General features: G+C 48.5%; 1 protein-coding gene across 6 annotated transcripts in view; it reads left to right on the forward strand.

Annotated features, from left to right (window-relative positions):
- OSBP2 (oxysterol binding protein 2) overlaps positions 1 to 24,189 on the forward strand; it is a 354,387-nt gene that overhangs the window by 82,190 nt on the left and 248,008 nt on the right. The window contains exon 1 of one of the 6 annotated variants that reach the window (XM_077834782.1): positions 12,151 to 12,298. The exons of the other annotated variants lie outside the window; for them this stretch is intronic. Coding sequence (XP_077690908.1) covers positions 12,280 to 12,298 — 19 coding nt within the window. The 5' untranslated portion in view covers positions 12,151 to 12,279. Of the gene's footprint in view, positions 1 to 12,150; positions 12,299 to 24,189 lie in introns of those variants that run through there. 6 annotated transcript variants of the gene reach the window in all.

Consider the following 24,189-nt stretch of genomic DNA (forward strand, 5'->3'; position numbering starts at 1 on the left):
TGCCAGATACAAAGGTAAAATAACTTCTCTACTCCTAGTCGAGATTCTTCTGTTCCTGCATCCCAGGATTGCATTTGCCCTTTTGGCCACAGTGTTGCATTGGGAGCTCATGTGTAGTTGATTATTCTTCCTCCTCCCCCGTCGCGCCCCCCCCCCCCACCCGAGGGGAAAAAATCCTTTTTTGCGGAGTCTGCTTCCCAAATAAAGTCCTGCACCCTGTAAGTATGGCCTGCATTCTTTGTTCCTAGAAAACCTAGGCAGGTTTTCTAACCCTTTAATCATTCTTGTGGCTCTTCTCTAAACCCCCTGCAATTTATCAACATCCTCCTTGAATTGTGGGCACCAGACCTGGACATGCTATTGCATTCGCACCAGTGCCAGATACAAAGGTAAAATAACTTCTCTACTCCTAGTCGAGATTCTTCTGTTCCTGCATCCCAGGATTGCATTTGCCCTTTTGGCCACAGTGTTGCATTGGGAGCTCATGTGTAGTTGATTATTCTTCCTCCTCCCCCGTCGCGCCCCCCCCCCACCCGAGGGGAAAAAATCCTTTTTTGCGGAGTCTGCTTCCCAAATAAAGTCCTGCACCCTGTAAGTATGGCCTGCATTCTTTGTTCCTAGATATATAACTCTCCATTTTCAGAACCCCATCTACCTTCTAAAGAAGACAAAGGGAGCCTTTCTCTAGATGTAATTGGAAGCTGGATAGGGGTCCTGTTGCTCCAAGCAGAGGGGCTGATCCTGCTCCTTTTGACTCCACTGAAAGCAGGATCAGTTCCAGAGACAGAGTGAAACAGTCTGATCCCTTTGGACTTTGAGACTTTTTCAGGAATTGCTCACCAGATAAACAGATGTTAAAATGCAGACACCAGAACAAATGTATATTGACAGGAAGCCGGAGCAGGTGCACTGAGGCTTAGAACTGGGTCTGAACAAAGGGCTGAATCCAGGAGAATGTAATGTGCCACTCAGTCAGCCTTAGGCTGTGTATATAATTATCTATGGACGATTGTGACAGGGTTAATTGCCTGGTCCCTCTGCAGTAGTTAATATGGTGTTGGCTGGGGCAGAAGAGAGACTCTGGCTTCATCTTGTGGTGGTTGTTTCCATCTGAATGACATTTTCCCTGGTGGCTAGTGTGAAAGTTGTTGAGCACAGCCATCCCCATCAGAATCGCAGACAAGCTCTGTCCTCGCCTCCTGCGCGGTGAGCCCAGAGGTTGGATGCCCACTCCTCTCTCCTGTTAAGTAACCATGGCAAGGAAGAGCGTGCTGGGTGTTGCCACAGCCTATCCTGCATCTGTTGTGCAGCCAAAGACAAGATGCTAGGCTCCAGCGCTGTCAGGTCAGCCCCTTTCCCTTTGGAAAACGCACTCAATCAGAAGGGCAACGTGTGCGTTACAACAATGAGCCCATGGTACACTTCCCACTCACTAAGGGGAGAGGTCCACAAGCTCCCTTCTCCACACGAGCAGCTTGTGAGATTTCAGAGCAGCAAGTTCCCATCAGTTCTTTTCATCAGCAAAGCGGCTTCTCCCCGTTGAACTGTTGGGGCTAGAGTTTGCCGTCCCCTCCCCCTGGAGAGCTTGGGCCAGGGGCCTGCGGCTGTCCCACAATCTGCCTGATCTTGGCACTTTCCAGGGTCATTCTCCCCTCCACCTGCCTGCTGCCTTGTGGGATGGGAATGGAGGGATTCAGAAGGGGCCACAGCAGGAGCTGCTGCTGCTTGTGCTCTGCATGTGCCCTATGGACCCTGGAGAGCTGGGTGATACCCGGAAGGGCAGCTGCCTCTTGACCCCACCTTATCCCTGTTTGTAGAGGCCCAGCTCTGCAGTGAGCTGGAGGAAGGGATGAGCTGGGTTGCTCCCATTCTGCACCCCTTAGTTTGCATGTCATAGGCCTGGTGTATCTGCTCACAGCCTAGGGGAGAGCATGGTCTTGACTCTGGGTACCATGGAGGGGGGAGCTCATACAGGTTAAGGCCAGATGGAACCGTTAGCTCATGTTCTCTGACCTCCTGTATAACACAGGCTATTACATGTCACCCAAACTCCTGCTGTGAGACCAGCAAGGTGGGTGGGCTGGTTTCCTCCAGCTGAATCAGCCATTTGGCATTCACTGCATGGTACATCAGCTGTGTCCTGAGCAGCAGAGAAGCTGCAGAGTCCGGTGTGGCTCTGAGAGCGGCCTCCAGAGCTGGGAAATTAGAACACACAACAGTAGACCACCAAGATTCATTCCAGCCTGAAGTCCAGACTGTCCAGTACAACCCCCATCCTGCTCACAGGCAGCACAGCACCTTCGCTGGGCATGTTTTGCACTGAAATGATCAGGGACCGTACAGGAAGACACCTGTGGGGCCTGGTGTGGTAACCCTGCAGTCCCTGCTCCCCAGGTGCGGGATGCCGGTTTGGTCACTGCCTTCTCTGACCGTTTCCTTTGGCTGGGGCTGCGCCTCTGGCTGCTAAGCCCTTTCGAAGCCTGGCCTGTGCTCCCTCTGTCTCCCAAGGCTCTGGTACTGCCAGTGCAACAGACAACTCTGCCTTCTTGTAACTCAGACAACACCCACAATTTCCTTTTCCCGTCAAGGCATCTAGTGTTCTTCAGGGTTACTGGAGCCAGGTGTGAGCAGCCACGGGGATGGCTGACCTGCCTGGAGTCTGCAGTTGCGAACACACGCTTGAGTAGGACAGTCCCTTCAATCACCAAGCCCACGCCCCTTCTGCCCCGCAAAGGGGATGTATGTAGGACTGGATGGGACCCCCTGGGTCATCAAATCCAGTCCCCAGCTATCATGAGTAAAATAAGTAGGTTCCAATCTGTGCTTTCCCCAAACAAGAAAGCCCTGAAATCCAGCTCTTTGCTTGACTGGCAGGGGGAACCCCACGTTCACAACTTACAAATGGTTTTGGGTTTGCAGGTTTTTGGGAGGCTTTTCTTCCTGTAATTTAAATCCATTGTCTTTTCTCTTCCCAGTGCACAAGCTTTTCCTAAGCTGTAAGGCTGGGAGGGACTACTGGGCTCACGAGTCTGACCTCCTGAATGGCAGGCCAGAGACCTTCCCCGAGAGAACTCCCATTTGAACTGTTAAAAAAGCATCCAACCTTGATTGTCTAGTTAAGGGAAGCTCTGTGCTACGCCCCCCTGTCTGAAGCTAGGCTGCCCACTTGTCAACCCACTATCACTAGACAGACTTTGTTGGTTTCCCCTCCTTATGACTTGCTCATTTGTGTCTCTCCTCTTTTTCCCCCCTTTCCTTAGGGGATTGTTTCTCTGTGAACCCTTTTTCAGCTTCACCTCAGTATAACATGAACCTGACCGTGGATCAGCTCCAAGTTAAACTTGTGGACCCAGGCTCAAATGGATTTGGAATTAGACAAAGCGAGTTGGCCCAGTCCTACCTTTCGGGGGTTGCCTCTGTCTGTGAGTGTTGTAGCGAAGGTGGTGCAAAGAAGGCAGTGTGGCCTCAATTCTGTTCCCAGTGGAAGTGAAGGAGAAGTCTTATTCATTTCATGGGAGTTACGCTGGATTTTTGGGTATAGCTGAGAGCAGAATATGGCCCAGTACGTTCTCTGTGTGTGTACAATACAGTTTATATTCAGGCCAACTTTAACAGGCAACACGCTCTCTTAAGTGACCACTTTAAACTAGCCCTGTGGTTTCCACTACAATATTGTTTGTCCATTAGTTGAAGAGCCACTTTTGCTAGGCAATTGGTGCTGGTCCCTGGGGCTGGGGTCAAGGCTGGTTTTGCTGTGCACTTTCCACATAATGTCAGCATGCAGTGTATACTCTGTACAGTCTAAACGTCCCCACCCCAATGTGCATGGTCCTCTCCTGTAAATGCATTTCACCTTGGTAATTAATCTGCATCACTTCAGTAATAGGGAATTAAAATATTCTTCCCTAAACACAACAATGTGCAGCTTGTTGTATGGCACAGAGCAAAACATTCCTGTAATAGCCACATCTCCTAGTGATCCCCCAGCTCCTCTCTGCTAGAAGAGGGCAGGGTGATGGTGGAGCCAGAGGGTGGCACTGTTGCACCAGTCATGCAGCAGTGTTTGTATTAAAGAGATTTGCTTGAAAGGTCTCTAGGCTCTGAGGGTTGGCTAAGGCTTGTTGGTGCGTTGGTGCATTGCAGGTGCTGGAAATATGGTTATGCTGTCAAGAGAATGTGTTGACAGGTTGTGTCAATGCAGCGGACACTGTTGTATGGAGATCCCAGCCCAGCATTCAGGTGGACCAGCTGACTCCAAGGCAGCTTTCACACATTACTGATCTGAGATGGGTTCAGACTGGTCACAGATGGGAGAGAGGCTCTGTAGCTTGTTACCAAGCCCTTGAGCCAGTCAATCTACTGGTCAATCTTTGGGGGCACTGAAAAGCAGTTGCTGTTTAGGCCTTAGCTACATTAAAAAGTTGTCTGCTTTAAGGAGGCAGTGTGTCCTAGTGAATAGAGCACGGGCCTGGAAACTGGGAGGATGTGGGTTCTACTAGCCTGCTGAGTGACCTCGGGCAAGTCACTGCCCCACCCCGTGCCTCAGTTTCCCCCGCTGTAAAATGGGAATAATGATACTGATCTCCTTTGAGATGAAAGTGCTAGGTGAGAGCTAGGTATTATTAACTCTGCTAGTATAGTTAAACAGCCCCCCTTGGGTGGATGCAGTTATACTGGTGTAAAGGTGCTTTATGCTAATACACCTTTTCCCCCTAGATCAGAGTATAGCCATCTCCACCTGAGGGGTTGTACCAGTTTAATTGTGTTGGTAACAAACACCTCTAACCTACGTAGTTATACTGCTACAATGTGCAAGTGTAGACAGGCCTTCGAAATAAACTCTGGAGAGGATATGCCTGTTGGATCCTTCCCTTCCCCTCTGAGATGGCAAAACCAAGGGATACATTTAAAAATGTTTTAAATAAAACCAGTCCCACCTGTAAATAATTACTAACTCCTTAAGGCCTGTGTATGGAATACAGTTACAGCACTTGGGCTTTTTCAATGAACTGCAGTTAAGTAATTGAGTCAAATACATTTATTATTAGGCATTTTAAACTCCAAGTGTTTTAAACATTCTGCTATGAAATAGAGAAATTGGAGGGGCTAGTAATGAATTTATCACACTGGGAAATAATATTTATGTTCAACAAGCAGAAAAACAATCAGTAGTTTTTAAATTGCGTATGTAGCCGTCCACATAATGATTGGGACCAGACAATAGGGAGGAAATCAGTGTTGTCTGATAGTTAGAGTGAGGGACTGGGAGTCGAGACTCCTGGGTTCTAGTTTGTCTCTGTCAATGGCTGGCTCTGTGATCTTGGGCAAACCCCTTAATCATGCTGTGCCTCAGTTTTCCTATCTGTAAAATAGGAATAATAACACTGACCTCCTACAAGGCTGTTGAAATTCTAAAGCAGTTTGAGAGCTAAAGAAATGCAAGGCTTTATTAATTTAGTAAAGATTACAAGGGCTAATGGCCTGGGTAAACAGCGACTACAGAGGGATGTTTGCTAATTGTCTACTAGTGATCAGCACTAGTGCCTAGGGTGATAAAGGCATATAAATAGGGATAACGGGCTGAAACTAAGCAAAGGGGAATTAAGATTGAGAATGGGGTGAGATCTAATTGGTGATTGGAATAACAGAGACTTGGTGGGATAACTCACATGACTGGAGTACTGTCATGGATGGTTATAAACTGTTCAGGAAGAACAGGCAGGGCAGAAAAGGTGGGGGAGTAGCACTGTATGTAAGGGAGCAGTATGACTGCTCAGAGCTCCGGCACAAAACTGTAGAAAAACCTGAGTGTCTCTGGATTAAGTTTAGAAGTGTGTGCAACAAGAGTGATGTAGTGGTGGGAGTCTGCTATAGACCACCGGACCAGGGGGATGAGGTGGATGAGGCTTTCTTCCGGCAGCTCGCAGAAGCTACTAGATCGCACGCCCTGGTTCTCATGGGTGACTTTAATTTTCCTGATATCTGCTGGGAGAGCAATACAGCGGTGCATAGACAATCCAGGAAGTTTTTGGAAAGCGTAGGGGACAATTTCCTGGTGCAAGTGCTAGAGGAGCCAACTAGGGGGGGAGCTTTTCTTGACCTGCTGCTCACAAACCAGGAAGAATTAGTAGGGGAAGCAAAAGTGGATGGGAATCTGGGAGGCAGTGAGCATGAGTTGGTTGAGTTCAGGATCCTGACATAGGAAGAAAGGTAAGCAGCAGGATACGGACCCTGGACTTCAGGAAAGCAGACTTTGACTCTCTCAGGGAACAGATGGGTAGGATCCCCTCGGGGACTAACATGAAGGGGAAAGGAGTCCAGGAGAGCTGGCTGTATTTCAAGGAATCCCTGTTGAGGTTACAGGGACAAACCATCCCGATGTGTCGAAAGAATAGTAAATATGGCAGGCGACCAGCTTGGCTTAACGGTGAAATCCTTGCGGATCTTAAACATAAAAAAGCAGCTTACAAGAAGTGGAAGGTTGGACATATGACCAGGGAAGAGTATAAAAATATTGCTCAGGCATGTAGGAATGAAATCAGGAGGGCCAAATCGCACCTGGAGCTGCAGCTAGCGAGAGACGTCAAGAGTAACAAGAAGGGTTTCTTCAGGTATGCTGGCAACAAGAAGAAAGCCAAGGAAAGTGTGGGCCCCTTAATGAATGAGGGAGGCAACCTAGTGACAGAGGATGTGGAAAAAGCTAATGCACTCAATGCTTTTTTTGCCTCTGTCTTCACAAACAAGGTCAGCTCCCAGACTGCTGTGCTGGGCATCACAACATGGGGAATAGATGGCCAGCCCTCTGTGGAGAAAGAGGTGGTTAGGGACTATTTAGAAAAGCTGGACGTGCACAAGTCCATGGGGCCGGACGAGTTGCATCCGAGAGTGCTAAAGGAATTGGCGGCTGTGATTGCAGAGCCATTGGCCATTATCTTTGAAAACTCGTGGCGAACGGGGGAAGTCCCAGATAACTGGAAATAGGCTAATGTAGTGCCAATCTTTAAAAAAGGGAAGAAGGAGGATCCTGGGAACTACAGGCCAGTCAGCCTCACCTCAGTCCCCGGAAAAATCATGGAGCAGGTCCTCAAAGAATCAATCCTGAAGCACTTGCATGAGAGGAAAGTGATCAGGAACAGTCAGCATGGATTCACCAAGGGAAGGTCATGCCTGACTAATCTAATCGCCTTCTATGATCATAGAATCATAGAATCATAGAATATCAGGGTTGGAAGGGACCCCTGAAGGTCATCTAGTCCAACCCCCTGCTCGAAGCAGGACCAATTCCCAGTTAAATCATCCCAGCCAGGGCTTTGTCAAGCCTGACCTTAAAAACTTCCAAGGAAGGAGATTCCACCACCTCCCTAGGCAACGCATTCCAGTGTTTCACCACCCTCTTAGTGAAAAAGTTTTTCCTAATATCCAATCTAAACCTCCCCCACTGCAACTTGAGACCATTACTCCTCGTTCTGTCATCTGCTACCATTGAGAACAGTCTAGAGCCATCCTCTTTGGAACCCCCTTTCAGGTAGTTGAAAGCAGCTATCAAATCCCCCCTCATTCTTCTCTTCTGCAGGCTAAACAATCCCAGCTCCCTCAGCCTCTCCTCATAAGTCATGTGTTCTAGACCCCTAATCATTTTTGTTGCCCTTCGCTGGACTCTCTCCAATTTCTCCACATCCTTCTTGTAGTGTGGGGCCCAAAACTGGACACAGTACTCCAGATGAGGCCTCACCAATGTCGAATAGAGGGGGACGATCACGTCCCTCGATCTGCTCGCTATGCCCCTACTTATACATCCCAAAATGCCATTGGCCTTCTTGGCAACAGGGGCACACTGCTGACTCATATCCAGCTTCTCGTCCACTGTCACCCCTAGGTCCTTTTCCGCAGAACTGCTGCCTAGCCATTCGGTCCCTAGTCTGTAGCGGTGCATTGGATTCTTCCGTCCTAAGTGCAGGACCCTGCACTTATCCTTATTGAACCTCATCCGATTTCTTTTGGCCCAATCCTCCAATTTGTCTAGGTCCTTCTGTATCCTATCCCTCCCCTCCAGCGTATCTACCACTCCTCCCAGTTTAGTATCGTCCGCAAATTTGCTGAGAGTGCAATCCACACCATCTTCCAGATCATTTATGAAGATATTGAACAAAACCGGCCCCAGGACTGACCCCTGGGGCACTCCACTTGACACCGGCTGCCAACTAGACATGGAGCCATTGATCACTACCCGTTGAGCCCGACAATCTAGCCAGCTTTCTACCCACCCTATAGTGCATTCATCCAGCCCATACTTCCTTAACTTGCTGACAAGAATACTGTGGGATGATTACTGGTTCTGTGGATGAAGGGAAAGCAGTGGATGTATTGTTTCTTGACTTTAGCAAAGCTTTTGACACGGTCTCCCACAGTATTCTTGTCAGCAAGTTAAAGAAGTATGGGCTGGATGAATGCACTATAAGGTGGGTAAAAAGTTGGGTAGATTGTCGGGCTCAACGGGTAGTGATCAATGGCTCCATGTCTAGTTGGCAGCCGGTGTCAAGTGGAGTGCCCCAGGGGTCGGTCCTGGGGCCGGTTTTGTTCAATATCTTCAGAAATGATCTGGAGGATGGTGTGGATTGCACTCTCAGCAAATTTGCGGATGATACGAAACTGGGAGGAGTGGTAGATACGCTGGAGGGCAGGGATAGGATACAGAGGGACCTAGACAAATTAGAGGATTGGGCCAAAAGAAATCTGATGAGGTTCAATAAGGATAAATGCAGGGTCCTGCACTTAGGATGGAAGAACCCAATGCACAGCTACAGACTAGGGACCGAATGGCTAGGCAGCAGTTCTGCAGAAAAGGACCTAGGGGTGACAGTGGACGAGAAGCTGGATATGAGTCAGCAGTGTGCGCTTGTTGCCAAGAAGGCCAATGGCATTTTGGGATGTATAAGTAGGGGCATAGCCAGCAGATCGAGGGACGTGATCGTCCCCCTCTATTCGACATTGGTGAGGCCTCATCTGGAGTACTGTGTGCAGTTTTGGGCCTCACACTACAAGAAGGATGTGGATAAATTGGAGAGAGTCCAGCGAAGGGCAACAAAAATGATTAGGGGTCTGGAACACATGACTTATGAGGAGAGGCTGAGGGAGCTGGGATTGTTTAGTCTGCAGAAGAGAAGAATGAGGGGGGATTTGATAGCTGCTTTCAACTACCTGAGAGGTGGTTCCAGAGAGGATGGTTCTAGACTATTCTCAGTGGTAGAAGAGGACAGGACAAGGAGTAATGGTCTCAAGTTGCAGTGGGGGAGGTTTAGGTTGGATATTAGGAAAATCTTTTTCACTAGGAGGGTGGTGAAACACTGGAATGCGTTACCTAGGGAGGTGGTAGAATCTCCTTCCTTAGAAGTTTTTAAGGTCAGGCTTGACAAAGCCCTGGCTGGGATGATTTAATTGGGGATGGGTCCTGCTTTGAGCAGGGGGTTGGCCTAGATGACCTCCTGAGGTCCCTTCCAACCCTGATATTCTATGATTCTATGAGATCTGTTAGCCTGAAGAACAGCCTGGCTAAGGAAGCCATGCGAGCCCCATCATGCTAGTTTTTTGAAACTAGACTGGTAAAGCATGGAGAACAACCCTTCATTAGCAGCCCAGCCCTGGCCGGGGGGATGGGGAATTTGGACTAAATCGCCTCGTTCATTTCACCCACCTAAATCGCCTCGTTCATTTCACGTCCAGGCGATTGATGGTCCCCTCTGCCCTGGAGCATGGGGGTGTGGTGTGCTGATGCTCCAGGGGCAGGGCGAGCATCCCGAGGGGATGGCTGGAGTAAACATGAGCCCTTCCGCCTAGATCAGCAGACAGCAAATGATGCTCCCTAGTTTTCTAGCCTGACTGATTCTCATTTTTCTCCTTGTGGAATAAGTTTATCACAAGTCATCTCAGTCCACCTTTGTGTGCTACTCGGAGAAGGAGAGAGAACCTTCTGCAAACCAGCTTCGCTGGCAGGGGTTTCTTTTCCGTTTAAAAACACATTCCTGGCACCAGCCCTCTACCTTTACCAGGAAATAACAAAAAGCCAGGGGCCAGTGCTGCACTGACGCTGCATTTTCTGCAGCAGGTGCGGTAGCGGGAGACCTCTTCAACCTGTGGGTGGTGCTGTTGCACCAGTATTCGCAATTTCAGCATCAAATAGTTTTGGTCCATAGGTCTTGTCAGATATAGAAATTCTGAAGGGACTCTACCTCCTCGCTAGTCTGTCAGTGCTCCGGATTCCTTGGAGCTTTGTCTGGTGAGCTGATATAATGTCTCACCAGAAGGTTTGACCTCCTCCATTCTGCCCCAGTTCTACAGTAATAGCCCCCCCGCCCCCGAGGAACAGAAAACTACAGGGGAAGTTCAAGTGTTCGAGTGACTCTTGCCCACCGCACCTGGCACGCAGGTACAATAGCCCAGCTCTGGGGCTGTAGTGTCCTACAGGAGCAGGTCGCGGGCAGGACTTTTCTAGCCGAAGGCCCTTTTTTATGGCACTCGTTCCCAGGAAGGTCCTGCCTGAGCCCCTTGCTGGCCGCAAGCCCTATTTATTTTGGCAGTCTGCTTCCTTTCCTGCCACTTGTAAACCAATTTGTATGTTCACACAGTGGTTTGCACCCCAGATTGATTTCAAAGGCAGTTGTAGTTACAGGGCTCATTGTGTGTGGACCAGGTCTTGGACTGAGACTCGGTGGGGCCCGGCTCGCTATTGAAGGGGCTCTGACTTTGCCATGGTAGGCCCAGCCGAGCCCAGGAAATGCTGACGGTGGGAAGGAAGCATCCAGGGCAGATTGTGCTAACTGAATAACCAGGACAGCATGAGCCCACCCCTTGATAGTCAATGGTCCAGTGGTGAGGCGCTCCCAAAGATGCCGAGACATGGCAGAACTAGGCTGCAGACGCTGCCTTGCCTGACTTGGAGGAGGGACTTGAATGCAGGTCTCCCAGATCCAGGTGAGTGCCCCAAGCAGTGGGCTACAGACTGTTCTGGGGTGGGGCGCTCTCATGCTCTCCTGCCATTCCACTTGGTATAAATAATTAAATATTAGGCCCATGGGAGACTGATCCTGTTGCCCAGTGGATGTGGTGCGCACCTGAGATGTGGGAGGCCCAGGTTTGAATCAGAGAGAGCAGGGGCTGGAATATGGCTTTCCATAGCCCAGTTGAGTGCCCTACCATCCAGGCTGCCTCATCTTTCTTTCTCAGTCTCTCCTGTTGGAGTAGTTCCACTTGGTATACAGAATTAAATATTCACCAGAGCTGGGACTCAAACTTGCGTCTGCTCCAATGAACATTTGCTTATTTATACAAAGTGCAGCAGCTCCAATAAGAGACCTTGAGAGCCCTCCTGCCCCCCAAATAGCCACTCGCCTGGTGATGAGGGAGGCCTGGGTTCAAGTTCACACTTTGGGTAGGGGCTTGGACCTGGTTCTCCCATGTCCCTGCAGCCTCGGGGAGTGCTGTCACCACCAGGCTGTTGGCTGTTCTGCTCATGGTTTCTCTCTCTCTGGTTTCCAGCAGAAATTCCGCCCTGGACCTGAGAAACTTTCCTGGGCAGAGGTTTGGGTTTGACAAATTGGCATGTTCCATTGAAAAGTTCCCTGCAGATGTACTACGGAGCCCAAGGGGGAAAGAGATGGCAAGGAAGTAAACAGCTTCCTCATATTTGCTTTTCCAAAATGCTTACACAGCAGAAGAACTGAGTATTGTTATGAGGTATGATTAGGAGAAGGCGATGGTTGGGTTAGAGAAATCCAGAGTCGTAGCCCTTGGGACACTGTTATTCAGGGAATCTCAAAGCGACTTTACTGGGAACTTCCTCAGTGCATTTTAAATCTGAGCCAGGAGGATGAATCAGTGGAAGGCTGAGCTGTTGTGGTAAATCCCTTCCCCAGATCTACACCATCTCTGTAACCACAGGGCAGATTTAGTGCCGAGCAAGGTGTTACTGTTCTGAGTGCTAAACATTGCACCTACCTGTGGGGGTGTATTTCACTGGGTAACTCTCAGCACCTGCACAAAACACACACCCCTCTCTGCAGGAAATATAGGAGTGGGAGGCTCAAACCTGGGTATATTTCTTTGCCCTTTATTGACTTTGTAATAATTCCTTTAACAATGTCTTTGAAGAAATATATCTGAATAAAGAAATCCAGATATGTCTGTCTGCATCCCCCAGGATAGTCTGTCCTTCCAACAGCTAAATGAACCCTGGGACCTAGCACTTAACCCTCTTCGCTGCCTCTGGCCATCCAAACCCACTGCATGCTGGTGTCACTGACTGGTAAGGAGCTGCTGACAACGCCTACTGAGTCGTACGCAGTGTTTGCTAGGCATTGGTAAATTGCTGCAGGCCAATATTTTCCTGTTCCATGGGTAAGAATAACTAGGATGATTGCTGCTGATAACATATGCAGAAGTTCTTGGTAGGGCTGCAGGGTCTAAAGACAAGCAGCACTATCACCATTTCTGTTTATGAAATTATTTCTGTGGCAAAAATTCTGGCACCTTATACTAACAGTTGTGCTCAGAGCAGTGAATGGGCTTGGACCGTGCGTGTGCTCGGAGCAGTGAATGGGCTTGGACCGTGCGTGTGCTCGGAGCAGTGAATGGGCTCAGGGAAGTGAATGGCTCATTTCCATAAATCAGAGGCCAAAATTTTCAAACTTAGTGCTCAGCTTTCGGAAGAGCATCCACATTGATTTCTGTAGGGGTAGCACAAAATAGGCACATATGTAAAGCATGAAAAAGCAGCCATAACACAGACTCCTGGCAGCCTACTGTCCCCATCACAGCCTCCTGCCTCTGCCCCCTTTCCTCCCCCAGCAATGTATTCACTCCAGGAACAAACCCTGCTCTGAGGAGACATTTCACAGCTCCTGCAGTCAGGTCCATAGTGAGCTGGGTGATCGGGAGGGGAGGCAATGCAGGTACACGGCAGGGCCTGTGCACATCTTGGGGCTCACCAGGCATTGCTGCGGATGTTGCCCGTCCTTGCTTCCCACAGGGCTCATGGCAGCCATGGGTTATCAGGAGGGATGTGGACCGGGGAGAGGGGCTTGGTGAACAGGTTGGGGGAGGCTGTTCTAGGAGTAAGGGCCATGTGGCAGAAGGTGCCGAGAGGCCTGTGTGAGGTGGAGGCAAAGGGGGTTTTCAGGCTGTTATCACTGATGGAAGATGGGACCAGGCAGACTGTGAACAGATCGCAGCCCCAAGGTGTGGGCAGAACTTGTGCTAAGGCTGACGTGCCAGGGGAGGGGCCGCTGCATGGATCTTCTAGAGCCAGTTACAGAGGCGGGGTCCCAGGCCAGCATTCACTGTTCTGTGCTCCCCTCCTCACAGCGCTGGTCTCTGAGACGGATGCCAAGGGGAAAGCAATGGGCTGCACAGTCAGGGAGATGGGAAGAGGCTGCAACCCCACAGAAAGTGTGGGGTTTTGGATGGGACTGTTCCAAAGCTCAGTGGGGGCATAGACCTCTCCCCCCGAACAATTTGAATAAGCCCCACAAAGCCCCCCGTTCAATTTTTGTTCCCCAGAACCCCCTGTCAGCAGGATTTCTGTGTGAGGGGTAAGCAGGCCCTAAAAATACAGTGACCAGCCCTACTCCCATGGAAATCATTTGGCACTGACCTCCATGTGCACGTTGGCTATTAGAACAACAGGTTCCTCTAGCCACTGGGGCTAGCAGAATTATTTCAGCAATCTGCAGGTGGAACAAGAGGCGTGAGGTTTAGTTTTGCTCAAGTGGAATCAAGGGACTGGTTTGGGGCGAGTGCCCCTTATTGCTCTCAAGAGTTTGGTGTAACAGTACCCTGCATTAAAAGCAAAGCTCTGAAACTGTCGTAAACAGACACCAAGGAGCATGTGGCAAGATTCCTGGCCAGTGATTGGCCCTGCAGCCCTCCTCCCTCTGCTGCCAGGCTCTGATGCGTGGTTTTCCCTTGTTCCATGTGTGGAACTCATGTGGTATCAATCATGCCACCATGCAGCTGGACCTGCAGTGCAGATGCAAGTGGGGCAGGACAGGGAGAAGGAGTTTTCCTGGTGATTTTTATTGCCTGGAAAACTCTTAGTGCAGAGCTCCCTGTGGCTGGTTAGTTGCTTTTCCAGACATATCTTTTCCCTATGCTGCACATGTGAATGGGACTTTCCTTTAAAGCATGAAAACCAGGAGAACTTGGAAAGGGTAGGTGTATTATGGTTTCTTCCCCATCCTGTATCGCAGCAGGTATTCATCCCTGCTGGAAGGAAGATACAGCACTTGATAGGCCAATGGCCTGGTTCATTATGGCAAATTTCTCATCCTTAAACATATTAAGAAAGAAAGTAAAGGACGGAGACATAAAATGGGAGGATCCCCTAAGATTCTGGCTTGCCGAGCATGCTCAGAAGGCCTCGTGGGGGAGTTTCGGAGCACAGAAGGGGATCCAAATACAAGAAGGTGACAAAGTTTGTGTGAACTACCTCGGCCTTCACCAGCAGAGCACGGTCCCTGTGGAGGCCTGTGAGGGGGAGAACCATGGGGGAGGCTCCGTGTACCTTCTGCTGCAGTGTCCAGATCTGCCATCCTGGAGGCAGAGCAGGTGATCAGGTTGATAAGTCTTGGGTACAGAAGTCCTAGTGGGCTTGATCCTCTATTGCCTCCTCTCATGTCATTTGCACCTGTGAAAACTGGGTGCGAACTGCTACCCTTTCCTGACACCTGTGCAAAGTGGGAATTATTGACAACAGGGGCCAAGCTCAGGGTGAATCAGTTCCCAGGTGCATAATGTGGCTTCTTTCTTCTCTCGCCCTGCTTTTCAGCTCTCTGGCCTTGCGGAAGCTGACCGTTCAGGCAGCTTCTCTTCCTGCCATTTGCCATCCAGCTCTCCCATGGTACTGAGCCTCCCATCGTCCAGAGGTATCAGGTCTCCCCTGAGAAGGCCAGATAATCGAGGTTCTGCTGTAGACACAAAGGCGACATACTTGGCCAGCATTTCCCAGGTTCCCTTTGCTTTTACTTCAGAGCTTTGTGTTTAGATAGGTGTCTTCTCCCTGCCAAGCTCCTGTCTGGTCTTGCAATGAGCTCAGCATCCTATTGCCGGCTCCGCTGAATCCAGATGGCCACTTTATTGGGCTGTCTCCCAGTGACCGAGCCGAATGATAGAGAAGTGCATTGACTGCTGCTAAATGGGGACAGATTTAGCAAAGGTGCTGCTTAATTGCTCACGATAGACATATGGGGCGTGGTATTGCTCCCGTCAGATTCTCTGGCAGTCTTGCCACTGACTTCAGTGGAGGATCCAACCAGTGGTATATAGCTATGGCATTTGCTTCCCTTGTAGATCTGACAAGCCCAGTGCCTCTGCTCACCCAGACACTCACTAGCCTAAGATGTGGATGGGAGCGGCTGTGGAAAATTTCTCCTCTGGTTTAGTGCAGAAATGGCCAGATAAGGAAGGTGAACGAAAGATCAATTCAAGCTGAAATGCAGCCAACGCGCACACATCCAGCCTGCTATTTTACTCCATTTCAAGCCATTTGGGGCTGCTTAAAGAAAGGGTTTCTTTAATTGCCGTGTGGCCATTCAGAGGGAATTGATCTCACACACTGAGTCTCGGGAGAGGGAGGGGGCTTGTGGCAGCGTGCGCACAGGTAGCCCTCCTCACGGGGAAATCTGGGGACACTGTTATCAGAGGCCTCTAAAAGGCAGCCAGCCTGGGGAGGCTGGAAGCTTCCTTCCATGGGAAGGTCTCTGGTTAATATCGAGTTGTTTTCCTGATGGATGCACTTTCCCATCGAGCTCTGAGGAAGCTGTTTGTTCACAGTCGGGCTGCTGTACACTACAAAAGATCTTTCCCTGACACACAAAGCACATAGTCTGCTCCATCCCTTTGAAAGGATAATGCTGATCAGTGGGATCCACTCTCCAGCTTCTTGGAAATACCCATATACTGATGCTGGAGCAGGTAGGATGGGATGGAAAGGAGGCAGCTACTGGCTGAGCGTAGGGACAGGCTACAGAATAGACGTGGATGAGGTCAGAGAGATGGTGAGTTTGGAGAAGATCTTGCTGTGGGCTCTGAGAGGGGCCAAAAGGTTCCAGGGGGTAGTAGTGGGGGATCTTTCCATTTTCAGGCATGGATATGGGGTGGGGAAAGGGGCTGTTGGATTTGGGAGAAATGTAATTTGGACAGTTGAGGACATTAGGGAGACTATAAAAGAAGGCCAGGAGGGGAGGAGGTGAAGGCAGGAATTAGGGTTTGGAAGAGGAGTGCATCAGGTCAGATGATATCCGATGTGGTGGGTGGGTCGGACGTGATAGGCAGATTTACTGGCCTTTGAGATGTGCAAGAGAGAAGAGGGTCAGGAGGCAGTGGGATCCTGGCAGCGGGTGGCAAATGGAGGAGCGGGCTGAGACAAGGGAGGCCAGAAGATGGATGGAGGCAGGAGCTGTCTAATCGTGCAGTCTCAGTATTAATGCCAAGCTTATTGCTGAGGTAACAGCCTGAGGATGGAGCCAGTGAAGGAGAGAGAGGACAAGTAGGTGTGAGGAACTCCCCGAAGCACCTCACCTAGCCAGGCTGCACAGGCCAGATGCACAGACCCCTCTGGACCAATTCCTGTCTTTGGTTCTATTGGAAGTGAAATATTCTCCAGAGAGTAATCGAAACTCAAAGCGCATGTGGTATGCAGCATCTCCTCCCCACACTGGGTTCCACCAGACCGAGCTTGAACCCAGTTCTAGAGCAGGCAGCCAGAGCGGAGCTGCTGTGCTCAGATCCACCAACGCTGGAACTGGGAAGAGATGAGAGTCAGGTGGGCCCCTTCCCCCCAGCAGGAGGGCAATGCATGTTCAGGCTCAGCGACATTACGCACAAACACATCAGCCCTGGTGACTTGGTAAAGGACATTGATTTAAACAGCTATTTTTCACAGTGAATGTGCCCTAAAAATACTAATGTGAGAGACCTATAAGCAGCAATCTGGATTTCAAGAGAAAAACAATCTTAAAAGAAAATGCATCAGAAACGTTTGCATTGCTAAGACGTTGCAAGCGTCATTTGCATGTCAATGTAATTACCTTGATTACAAATTGCTTCTTTTTATATCTGAAGCACATAATGGCCCTTTCCCTGACTCGTGATCAAATGTTAATCACTGTGTTGTCACTTGGCTACTTAGAATGTTCACCCGTGTTCCTGTGATGTCCGGTTCTGAGCCCTGCCTGGGAGGAATTAGCTGCTACATCAGACGTAGGCTCTGCCATTGTGTGTTGATATTCACGGGGGCTGAATGTATCTGTCATAAATATAAAGGGAAGAGTAACCACCTTTCTGTATACAGTGCTATAAAATCCCTCCTGGCCAGAGGCAGCCTCCTGTTACCTGGAAAGGGTTAAGAAGCTCAGCTAACCTGGCTGGCACCTGACCCAAAGGACCAATAAGGGGACAAGATACTTTCAAATCTGGAGTGGGGGAAAGGCTTTTGTTTGTGCTCTTTGTTTACGTGGTGGTTCTCTCTTGGGACTGAGAGATGCCAGACAGAAATCCATCTTCTCCAACCCATCCTAATCCAAGTCTCCAATATTGCAACCAGTATAGGTAAGCCAGGCAAGGCGGATTAGTTTATCTTTTGTTTTATGTGAATTTTCCATGTGCTAAGAGGGAGGTTTATTCCTGTTTTCTGTAACTGTAAGGTTCTGTAAGGTTTTGCCCAGAGGGGGATCCTCTGTGTTTTGAATCTGAATACCCTGTAAAGTATTTTCCATCCTGATTTTACAGAGGTGATTCTTTTACCTTTTCTTTAATTAAAATTCTTCTTTTAAGAACCTGATTGATTTTTCATTGTTCTTAAGATCCAAGGGTTTGCGTCTGTGTTCACCTGTACAAATTGGTGAGGATTCTTATCAAGCCTTCCCCAGGAAAAGGGGAAGGGCCTGGGGGGATATTTTGGGGGAGGACGTCTCCAAGTGGGCTCTTTCCCTGTTCTTTGTTTAAAATGCTTGGTGGTGGCAGCATACGGTTCAAGGCCACGGCAAAGTTTGTACCTTGGGGAAGTTTTTAACCTAAACTGGTAAGAATAAGCTTAGGGGATCTTTCATGCGGGTCCCCAAATCTGTACCCTAGAGTTCAGAGTGGGGAAGGAACCTTGACAGTATTTATGGAACAAAATTGAACGTCAAAGCTGGTAATGCTGTTTGCTATTTTTTTGTGGGAAAAGGTAACACTTCTAGCTAGAGTGCTGCATTATCCTGCATTAACATCTTGTACAATGCCGCTTCCTCCTGGTGTCATGTCTGGATTCAGCTTTGATGGAGGTAATAAAAGTTATGCCTTGTCTTTGTTGGTGTTTTTAGCCATCCTTGTAGCTGTGCTGATGCAAACCCCTAGTGCAGTTAACCCCAGGGCAAGCCTTGATTTTCCCTGGTGTCATGTTAGTTTTGTATTGTTCTAGTTTTTTTTAATCAAATTGCTGTGTAGTGCCAAGCCAAATGTCTTAGAGAAATCTAAGTGTACTACATCAAGAGTATTACCTTTATCAACTAAATCTGTAAGCTTATCAAAAAAAGATCTAGGGTGGGTTTGACAGGGTCTATTTTCCATAAAGCCAAGTTGACTGGCATTAATTATATAACCTTCTTTAATTATTTATTAATCAAGTCCCATATCAGCAAGTCTGGTATCTTGCCGGGAATTGATGTCATGCTATCAGGACTATAATTACCCAGGTTGTCCCATTTACCCATTTTAATATTGGCACAACAGTAGCTTTCTTCCAGTCTTCTGAAATGCCCCTGATGTTCCAAGAGTTATTGAAAATCAACATTAACCATCCAGCAAGCTTCTTGGTCAACTCTTATAAAACTCTTGGCTGCAAGTTTTCTACACCTGCTGATTTTAAATGGCTTACTTTAGTAGCTACTGTTTAACATCCTCCTGACAGGTTTCAGAGTAACAGCCGTGTTAGTCTGTATTCGCAAAAAGAAAAGGAGTGCTTGTGGCACCTTAGAGACTAACCAATTTATTTGAGCATAAGCTTTCGTGAGCTACAGCTCACTTCATCGGATGCATACTGCATACGGATGCATCCTCCTGAGTTACTGTTGGAATAGGAACAGTATTTCATCATCATCATGAAATATGACTAGATCTTTTTTCCCCCAAATATAGAACAGAAATACTTATTGATCACTTTGGTCCTTTCTGCATTCGTATTGACAGCTCTGTTGAAGAGGAGGCAGTTGTGTACCACGTTGTACAGCTGTGTTTGTCTTGTGGCCTGCATTAATTTAAGCCTCCCATGTTTTTCTTCTAAGCCAAAAACAAACCAAATGCTAATTAGTTCTGTGCAAGAGTAAACAGAGGGCTGGATTCAGATGTTACACGTGCAGTCGTGTAATTAAAGGCTCTGTCTTAATGTGTACCCACAAGGGGGGCAAATGAAAGGGGCACAGGCAATGATTCCAGCATTTTCTAGCTTTCAGGTATCTGACTTTGCAGCTTTGACATTCTTTACATGTCGATGTTTTTGGTATGTGATTATTTGTTAATACCGGCTGGGTGCAAACCCAGTCTGCAGCAGGGATCCGCCATCCACGAGCTTATCCAATGGAACTGCCAGAGAGCGAAGCTGCAAACCAAAGAGGGGGAATGGTCGCAGAGCTGAGCGGTGGAAGAGGAAGCATCACCTGTGCCATGGGGAGCAGAGCTGTTGTCAGGGAGAGCGATGAGTCTCATGTCCCTGTGGGGAGGAAGCACAAGGCACAGACAGTTTCATTAGTCTGGAAATCCTATGTAGGTCACCGGAGGAAATCAATTGTATTTCTTTCTGAGCAGAGATTAGCTCATTGTTCCCTTTTTAAAATCTCCAGCCGTGTCCCCTAAAGGCCTTTAACTGCATCTGGTTAAAGAGCAGCACTAATTCAGCAGCAGGCATGGTTCGTTTGCTTGTTGTGGTGGAGGAGCTGCACTGTGCAGGCTCCCTTCTTATTTTCTGACTCCTCCAGCATCCGGCCATGAGAGGGTGCCGTGCAGAGCGCCAGGCTTGGGACTGGAAGCCCAGCGAAGGAAGGCAGGAAGGCCCTCCCCTGTGGCTGCTCTTTGCAGGATGTATCTTGTGATGACAAAGCAGGGCTCAGGTAACGTTGCAGTAGAGGGGGCTCTGCTGAGGAATGACCTAGATTAGACTGGCTCAAAGCCTGACAAAGCAGGACTTGCCTTCCTGATAAAGGTTCCCACAGTCACTGGGGTGGGAAAACGTACATCCCAAGCAGAACACCCAGGAGCCTCAGAAGACTTCATGCTGTCCACTGGGCGCTTTGCCATGCAAGCCCAGTGCACCCGGGAAATACTTAGGTACCATGGGACTGGGCACTGTAGTCCCTTCCATATATACTATATATCCCTTACATGGATGGGTGGATAGTCCCTTCTGAGCTCTAAGGCTGCGCTTGCAGTGATGTTAGTATGTCTCTCGGATCCACTGTATACTTCCTGCACCCCACTGTTGGGATTCCATCCAGACCTGTACCCCTGGGATGGCCTGCCCCCATTCCCCAGGCCTCCCCTCAATTCACATCACATGCTCAGTTGTGTCTTTCCCTGTTTTTCTTTGGTAGCTCATTGCAGGGAGGATGCGTTTGAGGACACTCATTTCCTCTGTGCCAATCAGATCCTCATTTGACATATAACGAAAGACTAATCTAGTTCCTATTAATTAAAACTGGATTAAAATTATTGAAGCATGTAGTCATTCATGCAGAGAATTCCCATTGCAAGGAATAGCATTTCCCTAGAAAAAAGGAAATGAAGTCCTGACCACCCTAACAAAGTATCACCTTTGCCATTATGTCTTACCTGTTCCTTTCCTTTCCCACCAGAGCTTCTCATTAATTGATACAGGAACTAGACACAGGGGTCAGTTCATCTGCCACTGAAATGCAGCCATGCTGCAGGTGGTTAACTTTACTCAGCTGCAGCTTGGGCCAGAAAGTGAAGAATATCCTGTCAAACTGCAACAGGAGGGGTAATGTCAGGGAAGCAGATTAGTTGGGATCTGAACAAGGCACCCGTGTTAACTGTACAGCATTTGCGAAAAGTGCCATGTGGTTGTCAATAATCACAGATGATTGATGGGTCAGTTTTACATCTTATCTGAACAATGATGGGTGGAGTTTTCAAATTACCCAGGTGATTTAGGAGCACAAGTATTTGCCATCAATTGGTCTTTTGCTCCTAAATCACTTAAGTAATGTGAAAATCCCACCTGACCCTTTATTATTGTAATACTTTGGCTATAGTACTGCCTAGAGACCCCCTGGAGCGAGGCCCTGTAAACACATCAAGGGAGAGACCATTCCTGCCCCAAAGGCTCATTTAAATAGACAAGACAGACACAGGCTGAAAAGAAAATAGGTGCTGTGACTGTTGATAGTCCCACCGTGGCTCAGTTGCACATAGCCATGAGTAGAACCCAGCTCTCCTGACCCCAGTCCAGTGCCCAGTCCACTAGATTATCTCTGTTCTCCTTCAGTGCTGGCATGACGCAACTGGGCAGGCCGGGTTCCAGCTAGCAGACAGAGCAGAAAGTTCTTGTGGTTGGCCCCTTGTCAGAAGAGCTCAGAGTGAGCCAGAGCCTGACACGTAAAACAGACCTTTTAAATAAAGCTTTACTCAGAGCCAGTGTCCTCTTAAAGCCCTACATGCCTCAAGTCCAGCTCTCCTGCTTCAGATACATGGAGAAACACCCGACGCTTGACACCTAGCTGATGGGTACAGTATATTCACCGAAGATCAGACTATTGCTGACTCAAAGGAACAGTGTCTCCCACAATCACTTACTGAAGTTTTCTGTCTCCTAGCCAAATAATGACCAGCCCAACAAGCTAAATGAATAATAGCTGATGTTAGCATGCCCTGCAGTGACACCGTACTTCCTTCCTTTGTCATGCACACATCTATACCTCCACTTTTCGTCCACTGCTGTAACCTGAGTGGCCATTGTAGCCTGAGGGAATAGGGCACTTTTGTCAGGAGACACTTTGCACTATTCCTGCAAGACCAGATGCAAAGTGAGTGACAGCCAACTGTCTAGCAAGTTTGCGTTTCTTTATTGCTATAGAGCCTCTTTATCTAGTCAGCTTTATTTTGTAGTCTAACAGACTGAGGTTGTTTTAAAGGGCATTTATCACTGTAGATAACAGAGGAGAATATGTAAATCTAGTGCCACCTGCTAGTCATGGAGTCCCTGGACAGAGAGGATATAGGCAGTTGCTACTGAGAGTTTGTGTCCGTGAAAGTGGGAAAGCTTTGCCTGCTGGAGAATTCATCTAATTAAAGAGAAGTGTCTTGCATAGGGGAGGGTTCTTCACCATGAAATGGAGGATGTATGGTACAGTGCAGCCAGCAGATTAGTACCTTTATTGGCTCTCCCATCTCCTGTGGAGCACTTGCAGTCCTCAATAAAGTCCGGGGCGGGGGGCAGAGTCTGCTCTCAGAGACAGTCACTTGAGGGCCATGGAACTGCACTGAATTTACACCTGCATAGCCAAGACCCTCGTATGTGCTGCCAGTCTTTTAACAGAGGGAAGGGCTCCCATGCTCATTCCTCCTTCGCATGGTATGAACTCTGTCTCTGAGGTGCAGCTGGCATGAAGGTTGATGGACAGGGGGAAGCTATCATCTTTGTGATAGGCTTACCCCCCCCACACACACACATTCCGGGGTGCCACCTGATGTACTGGGGTACCATTGAGCCTGCCTGTTCCAGCATCCTGGGCTCCCTTACAGGCCCTCCTGAGCCAGGCCCTCAAGCCTCCTCCAGCAAACACACAGGTAGGGACGCACCCAACTTCAGAAAAACAGACACTGAAATCAGCTCTGCATGGGAAGACTCAGCTAGGGAATTGCCCAGCACTCAAGTGCACACCCCCTTGGGGGTGCAAACCCAATATTGTATTATCTTGTGCTGCACAGCGTAAGCTCATGAAATTCACCCCCTTCCTCAATGTGGAGGAAGACATGCACAAATTTTTGCCCCCCAAACAAATTTATTACTACACAGGATAGATTTTAAGTGACTATAAGGGACAGCAAACAGATCAAAGCAGATTACTGATCAAATAAAACAAACACACAACTAAGCTTAAATACACTAAAGAAACTGGTTACAAGTAGTAATTTCTCACCCTAAATGTTTTAGGCATTTCTTTCACAGGATGGACACCTTTTTCAGCCTGGGCTCAGCTCTTCTCCCCCGCTTTTGTCTTTGTTTCTTAGATGTTTCCAGGAGTCATCCTGGGCGGGGATTCGGTGAAGAATGAATCCTGATTAACTTACTTTCCTGTCTTAAATAGGTTTTACATATGGTGGGGACCTTTTGTTTGCCAGTGTGGTTTCCACTCCCCTTATTGGAAAAATACTGGCATTCTATGATGGAGTCCAGTACCAGATGACATGATCACATGACCCTGCAGTGTCAAAGCAGCCATGAGTCAAAGGCTGTTTGTAGCATCCCAGGAAGCTTCTCAGGAAGGTGGGAGATTAGCATCTTCAGAGACCTATTCTTCTCCCTAATGGCCCAGCCAGACCCTATTGTCTGGTGGGCGTTCCCCAGGTGCAAACACTTCCGTAATTGATATAGTCGATATTCCTACCTTCAGATACCAAAATGATCCATGCATACAAATAGGATAATCATATTCAGCAAATCATCACCTTTCCAACGATATCTCACAAGACCCATCTTGCGTAAAACACGTCTTAGCTATGCCGTACTCATATCATAACAATATCTGACGAATATGGGGCGTAGCATCAGTCTTGTTTTCCTGTTTAAGTCAAAACACTTTTGCATGACTGAGGCAGGAGGCGGCACCCCTGGGTGAAGGGGTTTCTGTTCACTGGTGTGGAACGCTTGCATTTTATTCTTGGGAAATAGTCCCTATTTCAGTGGGATACCAGAGCGTGCAACTTGAGTAATTTGGAGCCTGTGTGTTGTGGGTTAGGGGGTCATATGGGAGTCTGGAGTTATTTTCTCCTGGGAAATTTTGTAGAAAGCACTGGTCATTTGGGACAAAGGCAAAAAGAATTGCTCTTCAGAAGTGTTTTTATATGCCCCAGGGATAAGTCGTCTCTGACAGGCAGGGTTCAGAGATGGGATGACTGTCAGAGGCAGGGGAGCCACTCCAGTCC

The sequence above is a fragment of the Eretmochelys imbricata genome, chromosome 15 (genome assembly GCF_965152235.1).
Source record: "Eretmochelys imbricata isolate rEreImb1 chromosome 15, rEreImb1.hap1, whole genome shotgun sequence".
Taxonomy (NCBI): domain Eukaryota; kingdom Metazoa; phylum Chordata; order Testudines; family Cheloniidae; genus Eretmochelys; species Eretmochelys imbricata.